The sequence below is a fragment of the Ranitomeya variabilis genome, chromosome 4, assembly GCF_051348905.1.
Source record: "Ranitomeya variabilis isolate aRanVar5 chromosome 4, aRanVar5.hap1, whole genome shotgun sequence".
In the NCBI taxonomy this organism is placed as follows: Eukaryota; Metazoa; Chordata; class Amphibia; order Anura; family Dendrobatidae; genus Ranitomeya; species Ranitomeya variabilis.
The window spans coordinates 235,029,527-235,055,917 of NC_135235.1; the positions used below are offsets into that span (position 1 = coordinate 235,029,527).

At 45.0% G+C, this 26,391-nt stretch overlaps 1 protein-coding gene across 1 annotated transcript in view; it reads left to right on the top strand.

The window, feature by feature from the left end:
* The first annotated feature begins 7,938 nt into the window (after positions 1-7,938).
* ATP4A (ATPase H+/K+ transporting subunit alpha) overlaps positions 7,939-26,391 on the top strand; it is a 45,404-nt gene continuing 26,951 nt past the window's right edge. Inside the window, exon 1 of the mRNA XM_077260249.1 lies at positions 7,939-8,013. Coding sequence (XP_077116364.1) covers positions 8,002-8,013 — 12 coding nt within the window. The 5' untranslated portion in view covers positions 7,939-8,001. The remainder of the gene's footprint in view (positions 8,014-26,391) is intronic.

Below are 26,391 nucleotides of genomic sequence, written 5' to 3' on the forward strand. Positions count from 1 at the left end.
GAAACCTATCAAGTCTGGAAACCATGGATCGAAAGGGTCTCCAATAGTAACCTCGGCCAAGTCTTAACACTATCACTTTGAGGATAATATGAAGCTTGGTAAACTTCCTCAGACTCGTCCTTTACCCCCATCCATTGATAGTGTTATCATGCAGTGTAAGATCTCTTAAGGTACCGTCACACTCAGCGACGCTGCAGCGATATAGACAACGAGCCGACCTAAACTAGATTTTCGCTGTTTAGGTCGCTGTAGAGATGTCAAACACAGCAGCTCCAGAACGATGCAGGAGCGATCCTGTGACGTAACGGCGACTCACTTATCGTTCTCGCTGGCTGTTAGCTCCATGTAAAACATTGCTGACATCGTTGCTTTTGATGTCAAACATGACGATGTACGCCGACCTGACGACCAAATAAAGTTCTGGACTTCTAGCTCCGACCAGCGATATCACAGCGGGATCCAGATCGCTGCTGCGTGTCAAACACAACGAGATCGCTATCCAGGATGCTGCAACATCACAGATCATTGTCGTTCTCGTTGTAAAGTTGCTGAGTGTGACGGTACCTTTATTCCCCCCCCCCCCCCCTCTCGTTTTCTTAACCTTTTGTCTTTGTCTCACTGTTTTAATGTATAAAACTGTTAAAGTTATTCTGGAATATGACTACATTTATCCATTTTCCCCTGCGTGGGAACCTGTTACGAGAATTTCTTGGTTTTTTTAAAATAAAAACTTATTGAAACTAAAAAAGTAGCAACCATATCAAATAACAATACCAGTGGCAGTACAGCAAAGACTTCCCTATGACGTACGTTTCGCCATAGCTTCTTCACGAGGTGCTTGATGTAATATAGGGGGGAATGGCATTAAATAGAGTCGTCAATCAAAGAAAATGATAATCATCACCTAGTACAACAGCTGGAATCAGCACTTCTGCAATGGCTCCAGTCCTGCCGCATTCCCACAGTCAGCGTCCTACATCTCATAGCTGCGCAACTCCCTGATGAATCAGATAAGGAGCGTTTGTCCGAATCTTAATGATGATGCATCACTGCAGCCCCGCACTCCTTCCCTGACTCCCCCCGTGTGTCACACACAAAGTGCTGTTTTTTGCTCCCACACAATAATAGTGCCCCCTATCTTTCTAGATGGTAAAAATGACCTGTGTCTCAATGAAAATGGATCCGGACCATGTCACAAGGTGGACCCTATAACACTTTTCTCTCCCATATGCCCTCTTACCAGTAATAATGTTCCCTGTGTGCCACACAGAAAGTTATAACACCCCCACTGTGCTTCCTATGAAAAAATTAGCACCCTCTTTAAGCTTAGACCGTGACAATGACCCCTTAAAGAAACCTCACATGTATCTTTTTATTCATTAGATGTCTGTGCATGTAATGCCATGTGAGTGTATTAATATAATCACCTACCGTCGCTCTAAAAAAAAATATATGGGGGCTTTTATGAAGGATATAAAGCCCCTTTAATAATAACACTTCTTGAGTGTCCCCCTTCATATAATAGTAAAGCCCCCCGAGTGCCATTTTCCAGTAATAATGCCCCTTGTGTGCCTCTTTTAAGGGATAATTCTCTCTTAGTGCTCCCTGTAAATAACAATTGTCACCACCTGGTGCACACTTCAGGTGATAATGCCCCCTTCTGACACTCGGGGCACAGGCATCTTTTTCATTAGTTATTCCTGTACACATTATGGTTCTTTTTCTGATGCTTCTTAGCAATCTTTAAAGATGTTGCTGGTTGATATAATAACATCTGCAGCTTATTCTCATGCCCCAGAAGAAGCTATGAGGCGAAACGCTGCATCAAGCTTGTGCAATGTGCATTGTTGTATTTAATGTTTTATGATAAGATTGGATTACAATGTTAAGATTTTATTGAATAAGTCTTACTGGAATCCGGATCTTGTAATTGTTTTGCACCTTGTAAAGTTTCACTTCTTAGAACTGTGGTTTACACTTTAATACCGCAACACTCCCGACAGGAAGGGCAGCACTGCAGAAGCTGATTCCATCGAGCAAGTGCACGCAACCCGAGGAAGACAATGACCAGAAATCTGAAAGATCAAAGAGTCTCAATATGTCCCTGAGACTTTATGCCTTTAGTTTCATGCACCAAGTCAGCATATAAATGGCGCTTATATACTTCGATGTCTGCCATGTACATGTCTCCCCATATGTCCCAACACTTAAAATAAAATTATATATACTTATCATATACAACTGTAAAATGACTAAATATCTTCTACATAATAAAACACTGTAACAAAACATATAAAGACTATTATCAATAACGCCAAAATAATACCGCCACACCGTGACCCCTACTTGACGATAAATAATACTTCAGCTTGGACAAAGACCAATATTAGCAATGTTACCACTGTATACTTCTATACAGGGATATATAACACCTATAGATATGAAACAACAACCAATGATTTAAGATTAAAATATACATTTTATTATAAACACAATAACAGTTTAAAATTCAGGAAAGGACCACCAGGTGGCAGTAGAATGCAGGTTATCATACAAGGGCATGTCAATAAATTTGGAATAATTAATTTCTTAAGGAAATCAGATAATGTAACGAGCATGGAAATCTCACCATAAATGATCAAAAATTGAGGTAATTTTGCTTATATTGCACTGTTCACATTTCATAGTATATTCCATATGGAAAAGTAATAGATAAAGTGAACATAGTGCATGTGGCAGAATTGATATTACAAATAAGTACTCAAAAACTAAATACAGTGACAAAAAAGTCAAATTTACCCAGAAAAGTCTAAATAAATAAATAATTAATAATAGACTACCTCTAAAGTGCACCAAATAAATCACATTGCACTGTGTGTTAATAATTCAATATAAAGTGCATATGTCAGGAAAGTATCCATTAAAGTGAACGCTGTGCATGAGTAAACTATATAGATAAATAAATAATATACCTCCAAAAATAGATACAATAAAGTGCAGGGATGGACATAGATAATGCAACCAGTGGCCCAAAAGGTACGGGGGCCACTACCACCTCCAAGTCTGAGGAATTGCACATGACAAAAGACATATTACCGCCATATGGTGACCATATAGCATTAGACACCAGTTCTGCAGATAGTATAAGTGATGACCGTACAGTTAAATATACTGACAATTGCTGTCAACCACTTTTCCTGAGTTTTCCATCTGGCCCAGACCACCACGAAAACTTCTTGACAACTTTTGTCTGCAGGGTTTGTAACACAGACACATTTCACTCTCATGGCTGAAGACTTCGTCAGCCAGAAAAGGATCACATGAACTAGGGCGAGGCCAGTCAGGTTTCCTTATAATGCTGCACAGCTAACACATCACATTGTACAGCACAAAAAATCAGGATGGACTATCGGAGCCACTATAAAAGCCGAGGGAGGAAATGCAGCAGCCACTTTGTGATGAATCTGGATAGTGATAGAGGTTACCCACTGCCAGATATGTGGATTTCATTAAGGCTCTGCTTGTGCTATAGAGCTTATATGGGATTGGATACAGCCCTAGGAGACCTCAGAGTGTTACACACGTCTTTTCAGGGCAATCGTACATGTGAACTACAGCAAATTAATGTTTGGGAAAAATTCACTGTTGGAGAATTCGAATTTCATAGGATCGCTCATCTACATCAGAGACCCCCCTGATAGAAAAAATGCCCCCTTGCGTTCCTTTGAAGATAAAAAAAAAACTCTGCCCACAAAGCGGACAGCGGAGGGGGCACAAACTTTAGATATAAGGTTATTCCGCTCAGTAATGGGCATAACACATTAGGGATTGGTCAGATATTGTATTTCTAATGCTTTCTTTCCATCTGAACCAACGTTTCACAGTAACAGTGAATTGCATAAGATTTCTAAAACATCGTTCACACTGTGCATTTTTAAAGAGTTTTGACCTTTGGTGCATTTTTGAAAAGACGCTGCCGCTCTTTAATAAGGAAGGTTGGTGAGAAGAAAAAGGAATGTGAAAGAAGGATGCGGAGCTCAGGGTGCAGACGTCACCTCGACGTACGTTTCATGGTGTCTCTGGTGTCATTACAGCAGCTCCTGCCCATCCTGACCACAGGGAAAAAGAGGACGCTCCAGTGATCTCCATGTGCCATGAGCTGTAGGCACGAGCCAGTTCTCTGCCAGCGACGCGGCTCCTAAATGTCCTCTTATTGTGGAAACCAAAAGGCAAGTGAGGGCCCAAAGGAGGGCAGAGACATGAAGGGACACCACTGAACAGCAGGGACAAGAAGTGACACCACTGAGCACCAAGGAAAAGAAGTGACACCACTGTACACCAGGGAAAAGAAGTGACATCACTGTACACCAGGGAAAAGAAGTGATACCACTGAGCACCAGAGACAAGAAGTGACACCACTGAACACCAGAGACAAGAAGTGACACCACTAAACAGCATGGATAAGAAGTGACACCACTGAACACCAGGGAAAAGAAGTGACACCACTGTACACCAAGGAAAAGAAGGGACACCACTGAGCACCAGAGACAAGAATTGACACCACTGGACACCTGGGACAAGAAGTGACACCTCTGAACAGCAGGGACAAGAAGTGACACCACTGAACACCAGGGAAAAGAAGTGACACCACTGTACACCAGGGAAAAAAGTGACACCACTGAGCACCAGAGACAAGAAGTGACACCACTAAACAGCAGGGACAAGAAGTGACACCGCTGAACACCAGGGACAAGAAGTGACACCACTGAACAGCAGGAACAAGAAGTGACACCACTGTACAGCAGGGACAAGAAGTGACACCACTAAACACCAGGGAAAAGAAGTGACACCACTGAGCAGCAGAGACAAAAAGTAACACCACAGAACACCAGAGACAAGAAGTGACACCACTGAACAACAGGGACAAGAATTGACCCCACTGAACACCTGGTACAAGAAGTGACACCACGGACAAGAAGTGACACCACTGAACACCAGGGACAATTAGTGACACCACTGAACACCAGGGACAAGAAGTGACACCACTGAACACCAGTGACAAGGAGTGACAGCACTGAACACCAGGGAAAAGAAGTGACACCACTGAGCACCAGGGAAAAGAAGTGACACCACTGAGCACCAGAGACAAGAATTGACACCACTGGACACCTGGGACAAGAAGTGACACCTCTGAACAGCAGGGACAAGAAGTGACACCACTGAACACCAGGGAAAAGAAGTGACACCACTGTACACCAGGGAAAAGAAGTGACACCACTGAGCACCAGAGACAAGAATTGACACCACTGGACACCTGGGACAAGAAGTGACACCTCTGAACAACAGGGACAAGAAGTGACACCACTGAACACCAGGGAAAAGAAGTGACACCACTGTACACCAGGGAAAAAAGTGACACCACTGAGCACCAGAGACAAGAAGTGACACCACTAAACAGCAGGGACAAGAAGTGACACCGCTGAACACCAGGGACAAGAAGTGACACCACTGAACAGCAGGAACAAGAAGTGGCACCACTGAACAGCAGGGACAAGAAGTGACACCACTGAACACCAGGGAAAAGAAGTGACACCACTGAGCAGCAGAGACAAAAAGTAACACCACTGAACACCAGAGACAAGAAGTGACACCACTGAGCAACAGGGACAAGAATTGACCCCACTGAACACCTGGTACAAGAAGTGACACCACGGACAAGAAGTGACACCACTTAACACCAGGGACAAGAAGTGACAACACTGAACACCAGGGACAAGAAGTGACACCACTGAACACCAGGGACAAGAAGTGACACCACTGAACACCAGGGACAAGGAGTGACACCACTGAACACCAGGGACTAGAAGTGACACCACTGAACGCCTGGGACAAGGAGTGACACCACTGAACATCTGGGACAAGAAGTGACACCACTGAACATCAGGGACAAGGAGTGACACCACTGAACACCTAGGACAAGGAGTGACGCCACCGAACACCTAGGACAAGAAGTGACACCACTGAACACCAGGAACAAGAAGTGACACCACTGAACACCAGGTACAAGAAGTGACACCACTGAACACCATGGACAAGAAGTGGCACCACTGAACACCAGGGACAAGAAGCAACACCACTGAACACCAGGGACAAGAAGTGACACCACTGAACACCAGGGACAAGGAGTGACACCACTGAACACCAGGGACAAGAAGTGACACCACTGAACAGCAGGGACAAGGAGTGACACCACTGAACACAGGGGACAAAAAGTGACACCACTGAACACCAGGGCCAAGAAGGGACACCACTGAACACCAGGGACAAGGAGTGACACCACTGAACACCAGGGACAAGGAGTGACACCACTGAACAACAGGGACTAGAAATGCAGATTCAGGAAACTGGAGAAATACATAATGAACATGGACACTTAACCAATGAAAATAAGCTGCCAGATAACAGGAACCAAACAATAAACCACTAGACACCAGAAACTGAAGAAAAAAAAATTGACATCAGGGACTGAACAAAAAAAAAACACTAGACACCCGGGACTGGATAATAAACCTCTAGACAGCTAAAACGGTTTTCCCAGAGATCACAGAGCTGCAGAGTATAGAATTGTGGACTGGCAAATGGGGCAATGTGTAACTGGTGAGATGAATCCATAATATATATTTAATATTCTGTGACATCATCAATATCAGAGATGGATCTATTGGGTTTTCTAGAATGGCCCTTTAAGAAGGAACAAGTACATGAAAGGTTACAAATGATCACAAATGTTACAATGTTTTTGTGATGTTTACAAATACTTTATCCAAGAAATCCAGAGACCAGAAGCTTCACCTTCTGTGACCCCAACAGTAGTCAGACAAGAGAACGCTGCCACCTACAGGACAACAGCTACTGGTCAGAGGTGCACAATTAGCTGGTTAGTGCCCCCTACTGGGACCCCAACAGTTGACTGATCTGTACTGACATCTGGGAGTAACTGAGCAAATATTCTACAGCATCTCCATTAGCAGGATGAAATATTACACAGTGATACTGACTGCTGAGCCATGTATCTAATCCTATCCTGTGTGATACAGTCTCCTGAGCCGTGTATCTAATCCTCTCCTGAGTGATACTGACTGCTGAGCAGTGTATCTAATCCGATCCTGTGTTCCTGTGTGATAGTCTGCTGAGCAGTGTATCTATTCCCATCCTGTGTGATACAGTCTCCTGAGCCGTGTATCTAATCCCATCCCGTGCGATACTGTCTGCTGAGCAGTGTATCTAATCCCATCCAGTGTGATAGTCTGCTGAGCAGTGTATCTAATCCCATCCTGTGTGATACAGTCTGCTGAGCAGTGTATCTAATCCCATCCTGTATGATACAGTCTGCAGAGCCATGCATCTAATCCCATCCTGTGTGATACAGTCTGCAGAGCAGTGTATCTAATCCTATCATGTGTGGCACTGCTGAGCCGTGTTTCTAATCCTCTCCTGTACGATATAGCCATGTGTCTAATCCTCTCCTGTGCGATACAGCCGTGTATCTAATTCTCTCCTATGCGATACAGCCGTGTATCTGATCCTCTCCTGTGCGATACAGCCGTATATCTGATCCTCTCCTGTGCGATACAGCCGTGTATCTGATCCTCTCCTGTGCGATACAGCAGTGTATCTAATCCTCTCCTGTGCGATACAGCCATGTATCTAATCCTCTCCTGTGCGATACAGCCGTGTATCTAATCCTCTCCTGTGCAATACAACCATGTAGCTGCGGATGGTGAAGGGCAGGAGAAGGTTCTGTAATCTCCACGTCCTTCTTTTATCACAGACCCGAGATTGGATCTCACCTGCAGACGTAAAACTGCGGCGGGGGGGCAGTGATCGGACTCTGGGAGGCTCCAGCTCCCGGGATTTATAAGGCGACATCACGTCCTCGCCAAGATTTGTTGGCGGCAACCACAAGTCCCAGCACCGTCCCCACAACCTCGAGCCAGCAAGATGGGGAAGAAGGTAAGCATGTAACATGGCATCACACAGTATGGGATTATTCATAAAAAAGGAACAGCACAACAATATTACTTATCTCCGGGTGCAAAGCCTCCAGGCAACCTGTCCACTGGAGGACAGTATGGGATTAGATACATCATTGCCTATTTTCTAATGAATTTCAACACAAAGCAGGAAATGAATCAGTGTCTGGATGTTGGACAATTAGATTTCCCGCTCCTGGCGCTCGCTCTGAGCTTTGACTCTCTTTTTCTTTAGAACTTTCTGATGTTTCTTCCATTGATATTTCTATATTGTCTTCACCAGTTCTCACAAATTAGATCTTTCCATGATAACCTGCATGGGAGGCGAGAGATCCTCAGAAGACAAGAGGGAGATCTCTGGAATATGTCACACAATGTAGCATTTAATTACAAGATAAACGTTTACTGTCTAATGTCTATTATCGACCTTATACCTGACTTCTACATAACACTGCCCCATTTGGACAACAATGTAACTACATGTATGAGGTGTATATAGGTTTATAGATTGTGTCCTGTAAAACTATGATTATGTTACTATGCAGCCTTCTATCACTGATCACACGTCAGCTAATAATTCACTGCATATTAGGCAGCTGCTGATATTATATCTCACACTTATCATATCCGGCTGGAATTCTTTGTACTCTTACAATAGTGGTTATATTTACTCAGTACATTGTATCCAGATATGTGTTTGTAAGAGGTTATTACTGCAAATGTCAAGATTACAGAGCAAAGAAACTGCAATGTTATCAGCAGAAAACACACTGTGACTAACTGCATGCTGCCCTCCATATACTATAATACTGCCCCTACGTACAACAATATAACTACTATAATACTGCTCTGTATGTACAAGAACATAACTACTATAATACTGATCCTACGCACAAGAATATAACTACTATAATACTGCCCCTATGTACAATATAACTACTATAATACTGCCCCTATGTACAAGAATACAACTACTATAATACTGCCCCTATGTACAAGAATATAACTACTATAATACTGCCCCTACGTACAACAATATAACTACTATAATACTGCCCCTATGTACAAGAATACAACTACTATAATACTGCCCCTATGTACAAGAATATAACTACTATAATACTGCCCCTATGTACAGGAATATAACTACTATAATACTTCTCCCTATGTACAAGAATATAACTACTATAATACTGCTCCCTATGTACAACAATATAACTACTATAATACTGCCCCTATGTACAAGAATATAACTGCTGTAATACTGCTCCTATGTATAAGAATATAACTACTATAATACCGCCCCTATGTACAAGAATATAACTACTATAATACTGCTCTTATGTACAAGAATATAACAACTATAATACTGCTCCCTATGTACAAGAATATAACTGCTGTAATACTGCTCCTATGTATAAGAATATAACTACTATAATACTGCCCCATGTACAAGAATATAACTACTATAATACTGCTCTTATGTACAAGAATATAACAACTATAATACTGCTCCCTATGTACAAGAATATAACTGCTATAATACTCCCCTTATGTACAAGAATATAACTAGTATAATACTGCCCCTATGTACAAGAATATAACTACTATAATACTGCCCCTATGTACAAGAATATAACTACTATAATACTGCTCCCTATATACAACAATATAACTACTATAATACTGCCCCTATGTACAAGAATATAACTGCTATAATACTGCTCCTATGTATAAGAATATAACTGCTCTAATACTGCCCCTATGTACAAGAATATAACTACTATAATACTGCTCCCTATGTACAAGAATATAACTGCTATAATACTGCCCCTATGTACAAGAATATAACTGCTATAATACTGCTTCTATGTATAAGAATATAACTACTATAATACTGCCACTATGTACAAGAATATAACTGCTATAATACTGCTTCTATGTATAAGAATATAACTACTATAATACTGCCCCTATGTACAAGAAAATAACTGCTATAATACTGCTCCTATGTACAAAAATATAACTACTATAATACTGTTCCTATGTACAAGAATATAACTACTATAATACTGCTCCCACTCCTATGTACAAGAATATAACTACTATAATACTGCCCCTATGTACAAGAATATAACTACTATAATACTGCCCCTATGTACAAGAATATAACTGCTATAATACTGCTCCTATGTACAAAAATATAACTACTATAATACTGTTCCTATGTACAAGAATATAACTACTATAATACTGCTCCCGCTCCTATGTACAAGAATATAACTACTATAATACTGCCCCTATGTACAAGAATATAACTACTATAATACTGCCCCTATGTACAAGAATATAACGACTATAATACTGCTCCCTATGTACAAGACTATAACTGCTATAATACTGCTCCTATGTACAATAATATAACTGCTATAATACTGCTCCTATGTACAAGAATATAACTAATATAATACTGCTACTATGTACAAGAATATAACTACAGTACTGCTCCTATGTACAAGAATATAACCACTATAAGGCCGGAGACACACTGGTGCGAGATATGGCCGAGTCTCGCTGGTTAAAAGCAAGCTGTGGCACCTGCACTCCGGAGCGGAGCGTGCAGCTGCATAGCAATACATGGAGCCGCACGGTCCGCTCCGGAGTCCCGGTGCCACAGCTTGCTTTTAACCAGCGAGACTCGGCCGTATCTCGCACCAGTGTGTCTACGGCCTAATACTGCCCTTCTATACAAGAATATAACTACTATAATACTGCCCCCTATGTACAAGAATATAACTACTATAATACTGCCCCTATATACAAGAATATAACTTCTATAATACTGCTCTTTTATACAAGAATATAACTACTATAATTCTGCTCCTATGTACAAGAATATAACTACTATAATACTGCCCCTATGTACAAGAATATAACTACTATAATACTGCCCCATGTACAAGAATGTAACTTCTATAATTCTGCTCCTATGTACAAGAATATAACTACTATTATCTACTTTTTATTTAAAAACTCGCAACCATATATTACAGAATATTTACATTAAAATCACAAAATAATAAATAAATAAAATACTGCTTTGTTACATCACATACACAATAACATTAGAAAACATTGCCAAATCCCAACAGTTCCCTCCGCTTTTTCATGGTCTGTGGAACATTAATGTTTATGTCTGTATACTGGATGGAGTCCAGTATAAAGTCCAGCATCAGACAGCGGCCGGACAGATCTCCTGGCCTCCGTCTGCTTGGACATCCATGGTGTTACACAGAATCCCCACACCGTCATTCATCTCCAGACCGAAGGACCAGAATGACGGACCCAGTCTCCAGTCTCTCTTGGCTGCAGTCACATGGGCATTGCTCTTCAGATACGTCTCACTGTTCCCATTAATGGAGATTATTCTCAGCCGCATCCTGATCACTTAGACTTTCTGGTCTTCTTCCTCCTTCCACTACTGTCACCTGGAGTGCCCTATCTCTTCGTAGACACGGGAGGGTCAGGATCCACCTCGTCAGAGACGATTTCTATGGTGTATGAAGGACCTTGCTCCATTTGTGCCTCTCCTTCTTTGTCTTCTCCCAGTACATTGTAACGTCCGGGACTTATCTCCAGCACTGGAGGATCAGAGGTTTTCTGCACTGTTATGATCTTCTGAAGGAATCCAGAAAGACTTTTTTTCTTCTTAAGGGTATGTGCACACGTCCGGATTTCTTGCAGAAATTTCCTGAAGAAAACCGGAAATTTTCTGCATGAAATCCGCATTTTTTTTTTTGCGTTTTTTTTGCGTTTTTTTCGCGTTTTTTTAGCATTCTGCAAGCGTAATTAGCTTGCAGAATGCTAACGTTTTCCAAGTGATCTGTAGCATCGCTTGGAAAACTGACTGACAGGTTGGTCACACTTGTCAAACATACTGTTTGACAAGTGTGACCATCTTTTTACTATAGATGCTGCCTATGCAGCATCTATAGTAAAAGATAGAATGTTTAAAAATAATTTAAAAAATTAAAAAAATGGTTATACTCACCTGCAGGCGTCCGTTCCTATAGATGCCGGTGTGGTTCAGGACCTTCCATGACGTTGCGGTCACATGACCGGTCTCGACCAATCACAAGACCGTGACGTCATCGCAGGTCCTTCACCGCACACCAGCTATAGAAACCGAAGTGGCAGCATGCAGCGGAGAGGCGGGAAGACATCGCAGGTGAGTATAGGACTATTTTTTATTTTAATTATTTTTTTTTTTACCAATTATATGGTGCCCAGTGCGTGGAGGAGAGTCTCCTCTCCTCCACCCTGGGTACCAACCGCACATAATCTGCTTACTTCCCGCATGGTGTGCACAGCCCCGTGCGGGAAGTAAGCAGATCAATGCACTCCTAGGTGTGCGGAATCCCCTGCAATTCCGCATTTTAATGAACATGTTGCTTTTTTTTCCGCGATGCGATTTTTTCGCGGAAAAAAGGCTACATTTGCACAAAAAATGCGGAATACACTGAAAATAATGGGAGGCATATGTTAGCGTTTTTTTCGCGTTTTTATCACGTTTTTATAGTGAAAAAAACCGCGAAAAATACTGAACGTGTGCACATGGCCTTATAGTCGCATACCCTTCCACGTCCACACTGGATACTGCGGACAGATTAACGGCTTCTACAGATGTACTGGGCTGATGCTTAGATGGTTTGGCGACAGGTTTCTGGACACCTTAGGTCTCTCTTTAGTTACTGGTATTTTAGGCCCTACTTTAGTGGCCGACCATTGTTTACATCTTACTTTAGTGGCCGACCATTGTTTAGATCATACTTTAGTGGCCGACCATTGTTTACATCTTACTTTAGTGGCCGACCATTGTTTAGATCATACTTTAGTGGCCGACCATTGTTTACATCTTACTTTAGTGGCCGACCATTGTTTAGATCTTACTTTAGTGGCCGACCATTGTTTACATCTTACTTTAGTGGCCGACCATTGTTTACATCTTACTTTTGTGGCCAATGATGATGGTTTACGTCTTTACTTAGCAGCTGATTATACTTTATATGGTTCTTCAGTGGCTGGTGGCACTTTAGATGTTTCCTCAGCGGCTGGGGGTACTTTAGGCATTTCTTCAATGGCTGGTGATCCTAGTGGTGCTGCATCCATTAAAGGGAACCTGTCACCCCCCAGGCGTTTGTAACTAAAAGAGCCACCTTGTGCAGCAGTAATGCTGCATTCTGACAAGGTGGCTCTTTTAGTTCTTGGTGATGTAACTGCAGAAATAATTGATTTTGAAATTTGTCCTTCGTACCTTGAAAGTCCTGGGGGCAGGTCTTTCCCCCTAATCCATACGCACCACCGCCGTCATTCATGGTTTCTTGGTGCAGTGCGCCGCCTCCTCAGCGTTTTTTTTCAATTGTCCTGGCGCTGCGCTGTTATCTTATGCCTTGGGCATGCGCAGTTAGCGATGCCCGTCCACTGACATTATTTGATGTCTTGTTGAGTGCGCCTGTGTGGTCGCGCAGCCAGAGATTCCCGCCCCGCAGTGTCTTCTGATTTATTCACACTGCGGGGCGGGATCTCTGGCCGCGTGGCCCCACAGGCGCACTCCGCAAGACATCAAATGTCAGTGGACGGGCAGCGCTAACTGAACATGCCTAAGGCATAAGATAACAGCGCAGGTGCCGGGACAATTGAAAAAACGGTGAGGCGGCGGTGCCCGGCGCCAAGAGGCCATGAATGACAGCGGTGGGGCGTCTGGATCGGGGGGGGGGGAAAGACCCCCAGGACACTTTCAAGGTATGAAGGACAAATTTCAAAATCGATTATTTCTGCAGTTACAGCACCAAGAACTAAAAGAGCCACCTTGTCAGAATGCAGCATTACTGCTGCACAAGGTGGCTCTTTTAGTTACAAACGCCTGGGGGGTGACAGGTTCCCTTTAATATTACATCAGACTCTGGAGCAGGTTCACTCTTACAATGACTTATAACCTAATCAGTGCCGGCTTCTTGGACAACATCTGCACCTCTGGTGACATCTGCTTTCATAACTTCCAAGGAGGTCTGGCGATTATATTATGTTCTGCATAGGGGCAATCACAGAACATATGCCCAGGTCCTGGCCGGGGTAGTGGCATATCCCCCTCTCTGAGCCCAGGTAGGAGTGGGGCAGATGTCTGGTTACACCATTCTCTTGTAGAAGCAGGATTTTCACAGAATATCCTCCATTCCATATTTGCTCCTCATCATAGATCTTCTCGGGATGACTTCTCGCCATGCACTGCCCGCTCAGCCAGTGCTGCAGATCTGCCAGCGCCACCACCTCAGACTGGAACAGAACAGTGGCCGTTATTGTCTGCGGCTTAGACAGCTGGATACACTGAAGATGATCCCAGATCTCATCTCCTCTAGTGTCATTATAGATATTCCAGAACAGATCCAGATCACACTGGAGCTTAAAGCTGATGTCATAGAACCTGCTTGATGGGACATGGATCAGAGCGTAAACCTCAGACGCCTTAAACTTCATAATCTCTTTCAGTAGAACCTTTCCAATATAGATTCTGAATGGGATCTTCTCCTCTGGTCCTGTGTACTTTATCCTGACTGCATTCCTCCTCTGAGGTGGAGGGTTCACTAGTCTTGTAACATTGGAGAACAGTCTTCTGAACTGCTGTTGGTCAGCAGATAGGTCAGTGCTAGAGCTTTCCCCAGCAGCAGGTGGATCAGTGCTAGAGCTCTCCCCAGCCACAGGTGGATCAGTGCTGGAGCTTTCCCCAGCCACATGTGGACCAGTGCTGGAGCTTTCCCCAGCCACAGGTGGATCAGTGCTGGAGCTTTCCCCAGCCGCAGATGGATCAGTGCTGGAGCTTTCCTCAGCTGCAGGTGGATCAGTGCTGGAGCTTTCCCCAGCCACAGGTGGATCAGTGCTGGAGTCTTCCCCAGACACAGGTGGATCAGTGCTAGAGCTTTCCCCAGCCACAGGTGGATCAGTGCTGGAGTCTTCCCCAGTTGCAGGTGGATCAGTGCTGGAGAATTCCCCAGCAGCAGGTGAATCAGTGCTGGAGCTTTCCCCAGCCACAGGTGGATCAGTGCTAGAGCTTTCCCCAGACACAGGTGGATCAGTGCTGGAGCTTTCCCCAGCCGCAGGTGGATCAGTAATGGAGCTTTCCCCTGCCACAGGTGGATCAGTGCTGGAGATTTCCCCAGCCACAGGTGGATCAGTGCTGGAGTCTTCCCCAGCCGCAGGTGGATAAGTGCTAGAGCCTTCCCCAGCCACAGGTGGATCAGTGCTGGAGTCTTCCCCAGCCGCAGGTGGATCAGTGCTAGAGCTTTCCACAGCCGCAGGTGGACCAGTGCTGGAGCTTTCCCCAGCCGCAGGTGGATCAGTGCTAGAGCTTTCCCCAGCCACAGGTGGATCAGTGCTGGAGTCTTCCCCAGCCGCAGGTGGATCAGTGCTAGAGCTTTCCAGAGCCGCAGGTGGATCAGTGCTGGAGCTTTCCCCAGCCGCAGGTGGATCAGTGCTGGAGCTTTCCCCAGCCGCAGGTGGATCAGTGCTGGAGCTTTCCCCAGCCGCAGGTGGATCAGTGCTGGAGCTTTCCCCAGCCGCAGGTGGATCAGTGCTAGAGCTTTCCACAGCCGCAGGTGGACCAGTGCTGGAGCTTTCCCCACCAGCAGGTGGATCAGTGCTGGAGCCTTCCCCAGCCGCAGGTGGATCAGTGCTAGAGCTTTCCACAGCCGCAGGTGGACCAGTGCTGGAGCTTTCCCCAGCCGCAGGTGGACCAGTGCTGGAGCTTTCCCCAGCCGCAGGTGGATCAGTGCTGGAGCTTTCCCCAGCCGCAGGTGGATCAGTGCTGGAGCTTTCCCCAGCCGCAGGTGGATCAGTGCTAAAGCTTTCCACAGCCGCAGGTGGATCAGTGCCAGAGCTCTCCCCAGCCGCAGGTGGATCAGTGCTAGAGCTTTCCCCAGCCACAGGTGGATCAGTGCTGGAGTCTTCCCCAGCCGCAGGTGGATCAGTGCTAGAGCTTTCCAGAGCCGCAGGTGGACCAGTTCTGGAGCTTTCCCCAGCCGCAGGTGGATCAGTGCTGGAGCTTTCCCCATCTGCCGGTGGATCAGTGCTAGAGCTTTCCCCAGCCGCAGGTGGATCAGTGCTGGAGCTTTCCTGTTATGATCTGGTGGCCTAAGAGCAGCATGAGACGTACTCTGGAGAAGGTGGTACCTGTACTGACCGCAGACCCTGAACTTAGCACCGCAACTAGAAGTAGCCGTGGAATGTACCTAGCGCTCCCTAGACATCTCGACACAGCCGGAGGACTAATTACCCCTAGAGATAGAAAAGGGAAAACTATCTTGGCTCAGAGAAAATTCCCAAAGGATAGACAGCCCCCCACAAATATTGACTGTGAGAGGAGAGGGAAATAACATACGCAGACTGAAATCAGATTTTAGCAAAGGAGGCCACTTCTAGCTAAATAGAAAGGATAGGACAGAGTACTATGCAGTCAGTATTAAAACACTAGAAAATATCCACCACAGAAAATACAAAATCTCCATAGCTAACTAAAGATATGGAGGGTATAACTGCATCTCCAGAGATACCAGCTTGGTTAAACAAATCCTTATACAGACCAAGCTGGACAAGACAAAAACATGGAAAAGACTGAACAATAAGGCCACAGCATGTGGACAGCAAAAATCAAGGCCAGAACTTATCTTTGTTGAAATGAACAGCAAGCAGGAGAGACCAGGCAGAGATGTGAATCCTCCAGGAACAATGGACAACTGGCACTGACTAAAGGGTGAAGCAAGACTAAATAGCCCAGTCAGAATTGCAAAAAGTGAACACACCTGATAACTGCTGTGATTCAGAGACAGCAGCGCTACCACTTACAACCACCGGAGGGAGCCCAAGAGCAGAATTCACAACAGTACTCCCCCCTTGAAGAGGGGTCACCGAACCCTCACCAGAGCCCCCAGGCCGATCCGGACGAGCCAAATGAAAGGCACGAACCAAATCCTCAGCATGAACATCGGAGGCAACAACCCAAGAATTATCCTCCTGGCCATAACCCTTCCATTTGACAAGATACTGAAGCTTCCGCCTCGAAAAACGAGAATCCAAAATCTTCTCAACCACATACTCCAACTCCCCATCAATCAACACCGGGGCAGGAGGATCAACAGAGGGAACAACGGGCACCACATATTTCCGCAACAAAGATCTATGAAAAACATTATGGATGGAAAAAGAGGCCGGAAGGGCCAAACGAAAAGACACTGGATTTATAATCTCAGAAATCCTATAAGGGCCAATAAACCGAGGCTTAAACTTAGGGGAAGAAACCTTCATAGGAACATGACGGGAAGACAACCAGACCAAATCCCCAACCCGAAGCCGGGAACCAACACACCGACGACGGTTAGCAAAACGCTGAGCCCCCTCCTGAGACAACACCAGATTGTCAACAACATGAGCCCAAATTTGCTGCAACCTATCAACCACAGAGTCCACCCCAGGACAATCAGAAGGCTCAACCTGCCCTGAAGAAAAACGAGGATGAAAACCAGAGTTACAAAAGAAGGGTGAAGCCAAGGTAGCAGAACTAGCCCGATTATTAAGGGCAAACTCGGCCAATGGCAAGAAAGCCACCCAATCATCCTGATCAGCAGACACAAAGCATCTCAAATAAGTTTCCAAAGTCTGATTAGTTTGCTCGGTTTGGCCATTTGTCTGAGGATGAAATGCGGAAGAAAAAGACAAATCAATGCCCAGCGTAGCACAAAAGGCCCGCCAAAACCTAGAAACAAACTGGGAACCTCTATCGGACACAATATTCTCCGGAATGCCATGCAAACGAACCACATGCTGAACAAACAACGGAACCAAATCGGAAGAGGAAGGCAACTTAGGCAAAGGTACCAAATGAACCATCTTAGAAAACCGGTCACAAACCACCCAGATAACTGACATCCTCTGGGAAACCGGAAGATCCAAAATAAAATCCATAGAAATATGCGTCCAAGGCCTCTCAGGGACCGGCAAAGGCAAAAGCAACCCACTAGCGCGGGAACAGCAAGGCTTGGCCCACGCACAAGTCCCACAGGACTGCACAAAAGAACGCACATCCCGTGACAAAGAAGGCCACCAAAAGGACCTACCAACCAAATCTCTGGTACCAAAAATCCCAGAATGACCAGCTAACACAGAACAATGAACCTCCGAAATCACTTTACTAGTCCATCTGTCAGGAACAAACAGTTTCCCCACTGGACAGCGGTCAGGTTTATCAGCCTGAAATTCCTGAAGAACCCGTCGTAAATCAGGGGAGATGGCAGAAAGAATCACCCCTTCCTTCAGAATGCCGACCGGCTCAAGGACCCCAAGAGAATCAGGCAAAAAGCTCCTAGAGAGGGCATCAGCCTTAACATTCTTAGAACCTGGAAGATACGAGACTAGGATTCAGCCGTTTGGCAGACTCGAGGTAAATCAGATTCTTATGATCGGTCAAGACCACAATACGGTGTTTGGCCCCCTCAAGCCAATGTCGCCACTCCTCAAATGCCCACTTCATAGCCAACTCACGATTGCCGACATCATAATTGCGTTCCGAGGGGAACACTTTCGAGAAAAGAAGGCACACGGTTTCATCAAGGAACCATCAGAATTCCTCTGAGACAAAACGGCCCCTGCCCCAATCTCAGAAGCGTCAACCTCAACCTGAAAAGGAAGAGAAACATCCGGCTGACGCAACACAGGGGCAGAAATAAATCGGCGTTTAAGCTCCTGAAAGGCAGAAACAGCCGCAGAGGACCAATTCGTCACATCAGCGCTTTTCTTCGTCAAATCGGTCAGGGGTTTAACCACACCGGAGAAGTTGGCAATGAAACGGCGATAAAAATTAGCAAAGCCCAAAAATTTCTGAAGGCTCTTCAGGGATGTGGTCTGGATCCAATCATGAATGGCCTGAACCTTAACCGGATCCATTTCTATAGATGAGGAAGAAAAAATGAAGCCCAAAAAGAAATCTTCTGTACTCCAAAGAGGCACTTAGATCCCTTCACAAACAAGGCATTGTCGGGGTCGTCACGACAATAACCCTCATTCACCAGTCATTCCAAATTAAAGTGTGTGCAGGGCATACCGAGTAAAAATGAGTCAGACACGCAGCTGATTCAATCTTAGCTGATGCCCGTGCGTCCACTTGTGTCAGCAGCGGTTACAGCAACTGCGTTTATTTCCAAATATACAGTACTATATTGTTCTAGGAAAAGGAATGCAATAGGCGGGGTTTAAGCAGTATATGTCTAATATTCAGTCCTTTCTGATTTGTCTTGATGTGTCCTGGCGAATCCTCCTTTCCTCGCATTCCAGAAGTTCCAATTTCAGAAGAAACTATACTTCTTCCCTCAGAAATGAAAACTAGGGTAAAGGTGAATACTGGTAGCCATCTTAAATACAGTTATATCTGCAAGCATAGGAAAAACTTATTGTTTCACAGTATAAAAGTATAGCAGTACAAAAAGAGTATAAAGATATATATTTTCACCTTGACAATCCCCCCTAAACACTAAGTTTTTCCCTTAAAGAAAGATCCTTCGAGACTGTCCATGTGATGGGGAAAGGGGAGGTGGATTTCTTCATACAGACACCTCAGAAGCTCTCCCCTTGCGAGAGGCCTCCAGGCAGCTGAACCCTTCACTAACCTCACATGGAGTTCTCCCACTGTCCCTAAACTAAATCTCTTAGTATCATGAGAATAGGGGGTTTTGTCTACTCTCTTGAGGGGGACGTACTTAGGGATCTCCCCTGGATCAGTACCGTCGCACTCTGGTGGATCTACTTGATTGAGGAAGGTGCCAGTCGGAATTGCTTTGGCAATAACCTTTTTATACAAGGGAATAACACAACAGAGGATTATGGATCCAATTATAAGGAGGGCAATCAGTACCAGACAGGCCTGTTGAAGGAATCCCTTGAGCCCACCCAACCAACCGGAAAAGAAAGATGTGTCTACTCCTGCATTAGTTTTCAATTCTGCTGCTAACCCAGTTATATTTTTAAGGGCTATCATGGTTTTTCCATTTACTCCAGAGTTCTGAGGGATATAGGTACAACACTCCTCTCCCACCATCCCACAGACTCCTCCTTTCTCAGCTAAGATCATATCAAGGGCTAGTCGGTTTTGGAGGGTCATTCTAGTGTTAGGGCCCAGTTCCTCAACTATACCCTGAAAGGCATCTTGGCTAAAATTGACAAACCTTTGTTCACTGTAATATATGTAATTGATCCAATCAACATTTTTATTAATCTGCACCTGTGGGATTATAGAAGCAAAGCCGGCATAAATCTGGTTCTGGGCTTTAAACTGGTCAGGCACCCCCCTTGGCACTCCAATGGCATCAATATATACTAGTGGATCTTCTTCATAACTCATGTGGAGCTGATCAAGGCTTCTCTTCTTTCTGGTAGGTTCATCAGGTATCTCTGGATCCCAAGGTAAAATCTTGAACTGCATGGCTAGTTTAACAAGGGTGCATTGACCTGTCCAGGCATTAGGCAACCTAGGACGGAGCTTACCATCTCCACATAACCAATAAATGTCATACATATATTGTGTATGTTTAATTAGCAAGTCAGTATCTAGAGAACTGTTCTCTTTGCAGAAACCTATCTTGAAGATCCCTACTGGTGTACCTGTGGTGTCGTGGGAATTATAGCAGGTGTAATTGTCAGCTAATACGGTTACTTCTCCTGGAACCTTTAGTTTAGGTTCCTTATGAATTAGTGGGACATAATCTGGGCAATCAGTGGGCTTCAGACCTTTCAACAGATTCATGACACAGGCAGTGGTGTTGTCATCAGGAAAAAGCAATGCATGTGTGTATAGGTGTGTATTCGCAGCAGCACAAGCAATACATCCTACAGAGATATTTTGGACTCTTACATTGTATCTCACCCATTCTAACCATAGGTTTTTCCTTGGGGCTGTTTGTGTTTCTATGGAGAAAACTTCTTGCCAACTGAGACCTGGAATGGGGATCACTTAATTAACTACATTTTGCAAACGCTCACCTGGGCCTGTTTTAGCTGTACTGATAACGGGGGCCTTGGTTGGTCTGAAGCTAATATCCTGGAGCTGTATATGGCCTAAATTCCCATGGTATCCACCATTAAATACATAATGAAAATGTCTTCCCAGTACAAATGTCTGCAGGTCAGCAGATTGGGGGTTTTCAAGATTTAGGAGGAGGGGGTGACAGTTTCTACCCCATTTACAGCCCCTAAGTGGTTGCAGAAGGGCTGTTAGATGCATTCTCTCACGAAGACTCCTACCCGTCCCATCCTTAGGGAACATGGCTTCGCTAGGTTTATATCCCCAATCATCCCCTGTATTCCAGGCAGCATCTGTCCAATAATAACAATTATTGTTGTCATTTCTGGTAACACACATATAAAACTGGATGATCCCCTCTACCACCCGTCCAGTCTCGAAGCACTTGACTACATCACAGAAATCAAATCGCCAGATATTTACCGGGGCTGTCAGGTTTACCCAGAGAATAGTGGGACCAGGATTCTTATTTACAATAGGGGCCGAAGAGGTAGGGGCAAGGATGGCTCCCAGCCCCAGGACCAAAAACAACAGCAACATTTCCCTTCAGTCACTACTGTGACTAAACACTGGTTCGATCTCCTTTACAGTGTGAGGCGTGGATCCAGGTGCTCTTTCCTTCAAGTTTTACTGCAGTGGGGGTAACCAGGATCACCGTGTGGGGTCCTTCAAATCTTGGCTGGAGACAATCTCTGCGCACAAAGTTTTTCACATACACCAGGTCTCCTGGCACAAAGGGATGGTGTCCAGGAACCTTGTATGGGTCTGGAAGAGAACTGAAGACAGTTAAATGCACTTTAGCAAGGTGTCCATGTAAGGCCTGCACATAGCTAGTCAAGTCCTGGTACTTGAGCTGCAACTGTTGTGGAAAGAAACATTCAAAATTGGGGCTCCTGCCAAACAGAATCTCATACGGCGACAGTCCTGTCTTCCTGTTTGGGGTATATCTTACTGAAAACAAAGCTAGAGGAAGGCATTCTGTCCATGGTTTACCAGTCTCTGCCATTGCCTTCTGGATTTTAAGCTTAAGAGTTCCATTTAGTCTCTCTACTCTTCCACTGCTCTGCGGATAATATGGAGTATGCAATGCTTGACTTACCCCCAGTGCTGCCATTACCTCTGACATGATCTCTCCAGTAAAATGGGAACCCTGATCGCTTTCAATGACTTCAGGAACTCCATACCTGCATATGATCTCAGCCATCAGTTTCTTCGCTGTTGTCTTAGCCGTAGCTTTGGCAACTGGGTAGGCTTCTGGCCAACCTGAAAATAAATCAATGCAGACCAACACATACTCATACGTCCCTACCCTGGGTAACTAAACATAATCAATCTGCAGTCTCTGGAATGGGTAAAGTGGCCGGGGAGTGTGTTTGGATGGAGTTTTCACTGTCCTACTCTGATTATGTGTGGCACATATCATGCAGCTCTGTACCTGCCTTTCTGCGCAGGTGGAAAACCCCGGGGGCAATCCATTGTTTCTGTAGGGTGTCACACATAGCCGTCTTTGAGTGGTGCACATTCCCGTGCGGAACCTGTGCCATCATTGGGTACAGTACCTGTGGTAGGCAGACCTTTTCACCCCTCCCCCATAGTCCAGTGACGGTATCAGAGCAAGCCCCTATCTTTTGCCACCTATTTTTCTCCTCCTTACTTGCCTGTTCTTGTAACCGGGCTAAGATGTCTTTCAACACAAGTGGAGATGGTGGGGTGTCTAGGTGATGTACTTCAGAGGCTACAGGAGTGCTTGCTGCTTTCTTGGCAGCCTGGTCTGCCAGTGCGTTACCCTTTGCCTGTCCATCAGTGCCTTTGGTATGTGCCTTTACTTTTATGATGCCTGCTTGTGTGGGAAACTGTAGTGCATTCATAAGTTGCTGGACTGCCTCAGCATGTTTAGTGGGGTGGCCATTTGCTGTCAGGAAAGCCCTGGCTCTCCAGATAGGCCCATAATCGTGTGCAATGCCAAAAGCATACCTGGAATCAGTGTAGATATTTACAGTCTTACCTTCTGCTAGTTTGCACGCTTCTATGAGCGCCTTGAGCTCTGCTTCTTGTGCAGACATATGAGCTGGCATTGACTCTGCCTTGATTACCTCATGTTCTGAGACCACAGCATATCTGGTACAGAAGCGTCCTTGGCCATCTTGGTGACAGGATCCATCTACAAAAAGCTCAAAATCAGCATTAGGAATGGCACACTAGATACAATAGGGAAACCAGCCGTTTCCTGAGACATCAATTCTAGACAATCATGTGGTTTGGAAATCTGATCTTATTCCTCTGGATCCATTCTAGAAAGAAAAAGAGTGTCCTTTTTATGTCACCTACTCCTCCCCCCTTTGGATCCATAGGAACTAGGAGAAGAGTAGCGGGGTTTAGGACAGTGCACCTTTTCAAAGTCACATTAGTAGGCATGAGAATGGCACACTGAAGTCGCAGCTGTCCAGCCATGGACATGTGGCTAGGTTGTACTTGGTTAAGGATACTATGGACATTATGTGGGGTATGGACCGTCAGTGGGTGATCCAAAACAATCTCTGAAAACTTGTGTAGCAACAGCTGGACAGACAACACAGGCCGAACACAGGAGGAACTTCCTCTTGCCACGTATCCAGGCGGCCGCTGTAATAAGCAACAGGTCTCTGTATTTGCATCTCGTAAGTCTTTGGTCATACTGTCAATGAATGTATTTACCAATACTTTAACATCAAGTGGGTTTACTGAACTGTACCCCATGTCTTCCCATTTCAGCTGTAACTGTCCAAAATACATCTTCACACTCTCTCCTTTTGTCACATCTGTAAAAAGTCTTAATTATGTGTCCTAGCAAGTCACCTGCTTTTGTGCTCACTAACTCCCTAGGCCTGCCCAGGTGCACTTATACGTCCATCATATTGTCTTTATCTGAAAAATGGGAAAGGTTGGTTCTCAGGGTCAGCCAATTAATTTAGCGTAGCTAGCTAGTCAGAGGGCCTCCAGGGATAATACTCCTGTATCTGTTTTACCCTACCTGATGTGGTTGGTTCTCTGGTGGTGGGGGTGACATGACATGCTGGTCTACAGCTCCTTCCCAAAAGGATTACTGTCAGCCTACTCCCAAAAGTTAATGTCCCCACTATCCACCAACCACAATCCTGTGTCAGCTTCTTATATCACTACATGTGATCTTGTCTGGACAGGATTCAGTGCAATTCTCTTAGGTCGGGTTGCAGCACAGATCATACAAGTATTTCTCCAGTCTGGGTTTGTCTGATCACAGTCCATCTGTCTTATCTGGGTCTCTGGTTATACAAAGATATGACCGTAGCAGTAATGTGTCAGTCATAGTCGGACTTTTAAGCATCAAAACATTCATAATACACCTTACTTTCGTCCTGCTGCACTCTCAGACACCATTTATTCACTTGCTATTTTCCTCCTTTGTTGATCCTCAATTTACTATATATCAACAACTCAACTTGAAGCAGGTAAATCTTTTACCAATCTTTCAATCACACTGATAACCAATCACTTACAAGTTTCCTTCTAGAACTAGGCACTAGATTTCACTTTCAAATTTCCAGATGATAATATTTCTTTGTACTTCAAAACAATATTGTCGCCTTAAACAAAACACAGATCTACCAGCGCGTACTACACCAAGAAAATACAGTGAAACTCAAGAGCGCAGCCACGTGCGTGCCCCCTCCTTTTCAGAAACACAGAGATAAGAAAAATCACAGCATTCCTCAGCGAGTCAGCACAGAAGGGAGAAAATAGCCCAGCTCTATGCCCCCCTTTCTCTGGCATGCAGCACAGATAAGGAGAAAAGAGGAGAAATCTCAAACAAGTCGCGCAGCGGTCCGCTCCCTCCTCCCATCGGGTATTTTAGAAATAAACTTTAACACAGAAACGAAATACAGCAGTTGTCAGACTTAATTTCTTCAAAACCTTCCTCTGATCCCCCCGCTCCATCAACCTCTTTCTATCCTTCTTTCTTTAAGCCTCGCGCAACTCGCAGATGAGCTTGCGCTTGTTCTAACAATCCTTTATCTTTCAACATGCCCCTTTTATTTTCTATGAGATTGCGCCATATAGACGGCTGCAATCTCCCTGACGGGGGCAATCCTACATGCTTATACAACCTGCCAACATTCTTGACTGCCTTCTTGCCCTCCCGTGACGCTACTATTGTCTTGTGTTCCACAGCATCCTCATTTAACCTGTGGGGCACAGACTTCTGCTTTAAGAGACGCAACATGACTCACAGAACACTATGGCCTTCTGCAGTAGGCCACTGGCAGCGATATCAACACTGTGTTCTATAGTACGGAGCCTCACGTTCGACGTACTAGGAAAAGAGCCTCGCGCTCAATGTTTCCTGTCCCTAACCTGAACAACAGTGATTACAGACTATCCTGCCACGATATTCTAAACCGTTGGGAGGCAGCCTCCTAATGAGAACCCCTCCACTGAAATATAGGTGGTCCCCTCTCGGAACGTCTTAGTTACCTATCAGTACAGGTGGTCCCCTCTCGGAACATCTTAGTTACCTGTCTGTACAGGTGGTCCCATCTCGGAACGTCTTAGTTACCTGTCTTTACAGTATCACAGAGGCTGCGTCTCCTATCCCTTTCTCTAAACCGCTCCACAATCTACAACTTGCTCAATTTTTCACTCCACTTCACTACTAGACAATATTCACGGGTAGGGTGGTTGAATGGAGTACAATGACCGGTGGAGGAGGTGTGGTGTACACGAGGACGCGCAGGATGCGACGTCTCTCAGTTGCTGGTTCAGAGCGTGGCACAGGATCGCGCTCGGTCTCACCACTCGACCGGTCACCTCTCGGACCCAAGGAGACCACAGACAAACCAATAACGGCTGAGACACTAGCAAGTGTGACACATACAGAGTATATGATCGCCACTTACCGTGTTTGGAGGGTGATCAGTCCTCGAGGTCAGCCACTACGGGTGTCATCCACGGACATCCAGGCATGGGTACAGGGGGTCTCGGATCGCTGGCCACGCCCCACGTTGGTCGCGCCAAATTGTCGGGGTCGTCACGACAATAACCCTCATTCACCAGTCATTCCAAATTAAAGTGTGTGCAGGGCATCTGGTACCGAGTAAAAATGAGTCAGACACGCAGCTGATTCAATCTTAGCTGATGCCCGTGCATCCACTTGTGTCAGCAGCGGTTACAGCAACTGCGTTTATTTCCAAATATACAGTACTATATTGTTCTAGGAAAAGGAAT